At 31.6% G+C, this 7,256-nt stretch overlaps 1 protein-coding gene across 1 annotated transcript in view; it reads left to right on the top strand.

Annotated features, from left to right (window-relative positions):
• The first annotated feature begins 1,721 nt into the window (after positions 1-1,721).
• The window catches only part of si:ch211-132g1.7 (prostaglandin F2 receptor negative regulator), a 54,238-nt gene continuing 48,703 nt past the window's right edge, over positions 1,722-7,256 (top strand). The window contains exons 1-2 of the mRNA XM_041782470.1: positions 1,722-1,916; positions 2,177-2,435. Coding sequence (XP_041638404.1) covers positions 1,722-1,916; positions 2,177-2,435 — 454 coding nt within the window. The remainder of the gene's footprint in view (positions 1,917-2,176; positions 2,436-7,256) is intronic.

Below are 7,256 nucleotides of genomic sequence, written 5' to 3'. Positions count from 1 at the left end.
TTATCTTAACTAACCCTAAATCTAGAACACGTTCTGGTTTATATAAACTAACCGTGGTTGTTTCTTCAGTTTTAACCGAGCGTCTCGGATCTCCTCTGCCTTCGTAGTGAACTCTCTCACCTCCATAAACCATCACAGGGTCCAGAGTCCATCTTCAAACTTAGCTGCTCTATGTTTATTCTGGTTAACAGAAAGGAAGTTCCAAATCAGCCTACTGGATGGTCTTATTTCCCCCTTACAGGGGGCGTGGCCTCACTACCTGGACAGGTGTCTCTGGTCCTTTAAACCAGCTGATTTAAAGAGTGAACACTGAAGGTTTGGGCGCTCAGCAGTCTGGAGCTCCATCAGAGCTGGACTCTACATTTAGAGAGTTAATTTAGGACTGCTGTTGCATAGCAACCATAAAAAAACAGGCCGATCTGTTTTTGAGATTTTATCTTCAATAAGAGTCAGAGGAGGTGAGGCTGACCTGATCAGGACCTCTGGATCAATCAATACAGAGAGAGGAGGAACAGAAGGATTCTGCAGACTTCTCTGCTCCAGGTAGATCAGAAAACCCAGATTTAACTCTACACTGAGGATGTGGTCTGAACCAGGACCAGGAGACTGAGACCAGGATCAGGGGGGGTTAAAGACAATCAGTAGGTCCATATTATTGATGATATAGGTCAGAGTTAGTCTGATCAGTGACAGACCGGTATCTGAGCAGCCTCAGAGATCTACAGTCCATGTTCCAGTCTGTCCTCTCTGAGCTCTAATGGCGTTAAACTGACTCGCCTGGACGTGTCTGAGCGTGTGCAGAGCCACGCTGTGATGACGAAGGTGTTAAACATGTGAGCGTTCTGCAGCAGGTTTGGAGTCTTTGACGGTGTTTATCCTGAAAGGAGGAGATAGATGTTATTATTCATCCTGATCCCTCCGTCACACCAACAGCACTGTCATGTGATCATAGGTGTTGTTTCTGACATTCTTCTCCTTCATCAAGCCCTCTGCTGGTAGAAATGTCAGCCATTACTGATGACGGGTCAGGGACTAGAAGGAGAAGGTTTCCCCACTAGTCAGAGGTGGACTGATCCTGAGTCATTCTCAGCTGAGGCGTTGTCATCTCTGACACCATCTTTACTTCCTGTTTGCATTGCTCTCTCTGACCCGGGATCAGCTGGAGAGAGAGGACAGAGAAATAAACCACAGCTGATCTCAGCGTGAGTCTGCAGCCCCATCACTGCTCTACAGCAGGACAACATGGTCCAGAAAAGGACACCAGCTCCAACCGTCCCACCAGCTCCAACCGTCCCACCAGGAACTCTGAGCAGGACTTTAGCCGCCCTGCTGGTGGAGTCAGGAGCTCTGATTTGTGATAGGGTAGGGATGTACAGATGTTTCATAGTAGCTGATCTCAGCCCCTCTAACAGACTCGGACCGTGAGCAGATGTTAGAGGCTGATGTTAGTCTTCTGTTTCTGATGGGTTAAATCCTGATATCTAGTCTAACTGAATCAAAGAGACTTTTACCAGGAGGAAGATCTGATTCATAGCCCAACTGTCAGCATGGTGGGAAACTAAAATGATAATTAATAATAATAATAATTAATAAATCCATCCAAACACTATCTTCTTTATTCCACTAACATGCAGCCATTGGCCTGACTCCCAGGTGGTCATGTGACTCTGAAATCAGTTCTAGTTTCAGCCCACCACCATCTCTACAGTCCTTCTGTAACCATGGTTAACGCCCTTTGCTCCGCCTCCCTCATAACCTCCTCATTTAGGGGGATTTTAATCAAATCTGGTCTTTGTCCTGCAGGGGGAGTCTCGGCCCGGGTGGTGAAGGTGTCTCCTGGTCCGTTAATTCGAGTGGAGGGTCAGCCCGTCTCCATCCGCTGTGACGTCAGGGAATATGGAGGACCACGAGAGCAGGTAAGAGAGTCAGACCAGCTGGACTCTGGGGGTCAGATGGATCGGGGCATGGTGCTGGTACCAGTTTCCTTTCTTATCATGAAGGCTTTATTTCATCAGGGCAGTGACCTGTGACCTTTTTCTGATAACTTAGTCCATATAGGATGTAGGATGACTGAATACTGGAGGAGGTTTGTCATCTGAGACCAGGGTCCTGGTCTGAGCTGACCCCAAACCTCACTGCCATGTCAGTAAAACCTCTGTCCTCTGTCTCTCCTCAGGACTTTGAGTGGATGATCTCCCGTGATTCGGGCGGCGCCAGGATAAAGATCATCTCCACCTTTGACACCACTTATTCCCACCAGTCCCTCAGTAAGCGTGTGGCGTCTGGAGATATCTCTGTGCAGCGATTGGCCGACAACCAGGTGGAGCTAAAGGTGGCCGAGGTGAAGTCCACAGACGCAGGATTTTATTGGTGTACAACGCCGAGCACAGACTCAGTGATCAGCGGGAACTATGAGGACGAGGTCCAGCTCATCGGTAAGAGGATGACCTGGTTAATTTAAATGTCAACTTCCGGTTTAATGGTGTCAGGGCTGTTAGTCTATAGGTTTAAAGAGGATGACAAGGTAAATTTAAAAGTCAACTTCCTGTTTAATGGCATCAGGGCTGTTAGTTTATAGGTTTAAAGAGGATGACCTGGTAAATTTAAATGTCAACTTCCTGTTTAATGGCGTCAGGGCTGTTATTTTATAGGTTTAAAAAGGATGACATGGTAAATTTAAATGTCAACTTCCTGTTTAATGGTTTCAGGGCCATTAGTTTATAGGTTTAGACAGGATGACATTGTTTATTTAGACTGTCAACTTCATGTTTAATGGTGTCAGGGCTGTTAGTTTATAGGTTTAAAGAGGATGACAAGGTAAATTTAAAAGTCAACTTCCTGTTTAATGGCATCAGGGCTGTTAGTTTATAGGTTTAAAGAGGATGACCTGGTAAATTTAAAAGTCAACTTCCTGTTTAATGGCGTCAGGGCTGTTAGTTTATAGGTTTAGACAGGATGACATGGTAAATTTAAATCTCAACTTCCTGTTTAATGGTTTCAGGGCCGTTAGTTTATAGGTTTAGACAGGATGACATTGTTTATTTAGACTGTCAACTTCCTGTTTCATGGTGTCAGGGCTGTTAGTTTATAGGTTTAAAGAGGATGACCTGGTTTATTTAAATTTCAACTTCCTGTTTAGTAGTTTCAGGGCTGTTATTTTATAGGTTTAAAGAGGATGACATGGTTTATTTAGACTGTCAACTTCCTGTTTAATGGCATCAGGGCTGTTAGTTTATAGGTTTAAAGAGGATGACCTGGTTTATTTAGACTGTCAACTTCCTGTTTCATGGTATCAGGGCTGTTAGTTTATAGGTTTAAAGAGGATGACCAGGTTTTTTTAGACTCTCATCTTCCTGTTTAATGGCATCATTAATGTTTATAGGTTCAAAGAGGATGATCAGGTCTATTACAGTGTTCAACTTCCTGTTTCATTAGGTCGGTACTGTTAGTTTATAGGTCTTAAAAGGATGATCTGGTCTATTAAAACTTTCAACTTCCTGCTTAATGGCATACTGTTAGTTTATAGGTTATGTCAGACCCCCTGGTCTTATTTATTTATCATGAGGAGTCATAAATACAGATATTTTTAAATCTTTAAAATAAATAAATAAGAACAGGGCAGATTTAAATAGTTAAAGTCATACTAATATTTTTAAAACTATAATATAAATAAATAAATAAGAACAGGGCAGATATAAATAGTTAAAGTCATACTAATATTTTTAAATCTATATAACAAATAAATAAATAAGAACAGGGCAGATATAAATAGTTAAAGTCATACTAATATTTTTAAATCTTTAAAATAAATAAATAAGAACAGGGCAGATATAAATAGTTAAAGTCATACTAATATTTTTAAATCTATATAATAAATAAATAAATAAGAACAGGGCAGATATAAATAGTTAAAGTCATACTAATATTTTTAAATCTTTAAAATAAATAAATAAGAACAGGACAGATATAAATAGTAAAAGTCATACTTATATTTTTAAATCTATATAATAAATGAATAAATAAGAACAGGGCAGATATAAAGAGTTAAAGTCATACTAATATTTTTAAATCTATATAATAAATAAATAAATAAGAACAGGGCAGATATAAAGAGTTAAAGTCATACTAATATTTTTAAATCTATATAATAAATAAATAAATAAGAACAGGGCAGATATAAATAGTTAAAGTCATACTAATATTTTTAAATCTATATAATAAATAAATAAAAAAGAACAGGGCAGATATAAATAGTTAAAGTCATACTAATATTTTTAAATCTATATAATAAATAAATAAATAAGAACAGGGCAGATATAAAGAGTTAAAGTCATACTAATATTTTTAAATCTATATAATAAATAAATAAATAAGAACAGGGCAGATATAAATAGTTAAAGTCATACTAATATTTTTAAATCTTTAAAATAAATAAATAAATAAGAACAGGGCAGATATAAATAGTTAAAGTCATACTAATATTTTTAAATCTATATAATAAATAAATAAATAAGAACAGGGCAGATATAAAGAGTTAAAGTCATACTAATATTTTTAAATCTTTAAAATAAATAAATAAGAACAGGGCAGATATAAATAGTAAAAGTCATACTTATATTTTTAAATTTATATAATAAATAAATAAATAAGAACAGGGCAGATATAAAGAGTTAAAGTCATACTAATATGTTTAAATCTAAATAATAAATAAATAAATAAGAACAGGGCAGATATAAATAGTTAAAGTTGTACTAATATTTTTAAATCTATATAATAAATAAATAAAAAAGAACAGGGCAGATATAAAGAGTTAAAGTCGTACTAATATTTTTAAATCTATATAATAAATAAATAAGAACAGGGCAGATATAAATAGTTAAAGTTGTACTAATATTTTTAAATCTATATAATAAATAAATAAATAAGAACAGGGCAGATATAAAGAGTTAAAGTCATACTAATATTTTTAAATCTATATAATAAATAAATAAATAAGAACAGGGCAGATATAAATAGTTAAAGTCGTACTAATATTTTTAAATCTATATAATAAATAAATAAATAAGAACAGGGCAGATATAAATAGTTAAAGTCGTACTAATATTTTTAAAAACTATATAATAAATAAATAAGAACAGGGCAGATATAAATAGTTAAAGTCATACTAATATTTTTAAATCTATATAATAAATAAATAAATAAGAACAGGGCAGATATAAATAGTTAAAGTCGTACTAATATTTTTAAAAACTATATAATAAATAAATAAGAACAGGGCAGATATAAATAGTTAAAGTCATACTAATATTTTTAAATCTATATAATAAATAAATAAATAAGAACAGGGCAGATATAAATAGTTAAAGTCATACTAATATTTTTAAATCTATATAATAAATAAATAAATGAGAACAGGGCAGATATAAATAGTTAAAGTCATACTAATATTTTTAAATCTATATAATAAATAAATAAATAAGAACAGGGCAGATATAAATAGTTAAAGTTGTACTAATATTTTTAAATCTATATAATAAATAAATAAGAACAGGGCAGATATAAATAGTTAAAGTCGTACTAATATTTTTAAATCTTTAAAATAAATAAATAAGAACAGGGCAGATATAAAGAGTTAAAGTCATACTAATATTTTTAAATCTATATAATAAATAAATAAATAAGAACAGGGCAGATATAAAGAGTTAAAGTCATACTAATATTTTTAAATCTATATAATAAATAAATAAATAAGAACAGGGCAGATATAAAGAGTTAAAGTCGTACTAATATTTTTAAATCTATATAATAAATAAATAAAAAAGAACAGGGCAGATATAAATAGTTAAAGTTGTACTAATATTTTTAAATCTATATAATAAATAAATAAGAACAGGGCAGATATAAATAGTTAAAGTCATACTAATATTTTTAAATCTTTAAAATAAATAAATAAATAAGAACAGGGCAGATATAAATAGTTAAAGTCATACTAATATTTTTAAATCTATATAATAAATAAATAAATAAGAACAGGGCAGATATAAATAGTTAAAGTCATACTAATATTTTTAAATCTATATAATAAATAAATAAATAAGAACAGGGCAGATATAAAGAGTTAAAGTTGTACTAATATTTTTAAATCTATATAATAAATAAATAAGGACAGGGCAGATATAAATAGTTAAAGTCATACTAATATTTTTAAATCTTTAAAATAAATAAATAAATAAGAACAGGGCAGATATAAAGAGTTAAAGTCGTACTAATATTTTTAAATCTATATAATAAATAAATAAATAAGAACAGGGCAGATATAAATAGTTAAAGTCATACTAATATTTTTAAATCTATATAATAAATAAATAAATAAGAACAGGGCAGATATAAAGAGTTAAAGTCGTACTAATATTTTTAAATCTATATAATAAATAAATAAGGACAGGGCAGATATAAATAGTTAAAGTCGTACTAATATTTTTAAATCTATATAATAAATAAATAAGAGCAGGGCAGATATAAAGAGTTAAAGTCATACTAATATTTTTAAATCTATATAATAAATAAATAAATAAGAACAGGGCAGATATAAATAGTTAAAGTCATACTAATATTTTTAAATCTATATAATAAATAAATAAATAAGAACAGGGCAGATATAAATAGTTAAAGTCATACTAATATTTTTAAATCTTTAAAATAAATAAATAAATAAGAACAGGGCAGATATAAATAGTTAAAGTCATACTAATATTTTTAAATCTATATAATAAATAAATAAAAAAGAACAGGGCAGATATAAATAGTTAAAGTCATACTAATATTTTTAAATCTATATAATAAATAAATAAATAAGAACAGGGCAGATATAAATAGTTAAAGTCGTACTAATATGTTTAAATCTATATAATAAATAAATAAATAAGAACAGGGCAGATATAAAGAGTTAAAGTCGTACTAATATTTTTAAATCTATATAATAAATAAATAAATAAGGACAGGGCAGATATAAATAGTTAAAGTCGTACTAATATTTTTAAATCTATATAATAAATAAATAAATAAGAACAGGGCAGATATAAAGAGTTAAAGTCATACTAATATTTTTAAATCTATATAATAAATAAATAAGGGGCAGATCTGAGGTGGGAGTTGTTGGCGCTGGGTTCCACATCAGAACGCTCCTCACTGACTCATCAGCTGGTTGTGATTTCTGCTGTCATTAATCATTCTTCTGTGGGAGGACTCAGCGTTTA

This window comes from Cheilinus undulatus, unplaced genomic scaffold (genome assembly GCF_018320785.1).
Source record: "Cheilinus undulatus unplaced genomic scaffold, ASM1832078v1 Contig21, whole genome shotgun sequence".
Lineage (NCBI taxonomy): Eukaryota > Metazoa > Chordata > Actinopteri > Labriformes > Labridae > Cheilinus > Cheilinus undulatus.
Note: the sequence above shows the minus strand (reverse complement) of the source record. Positions and strands in the feature narration are given on the sequence as shown.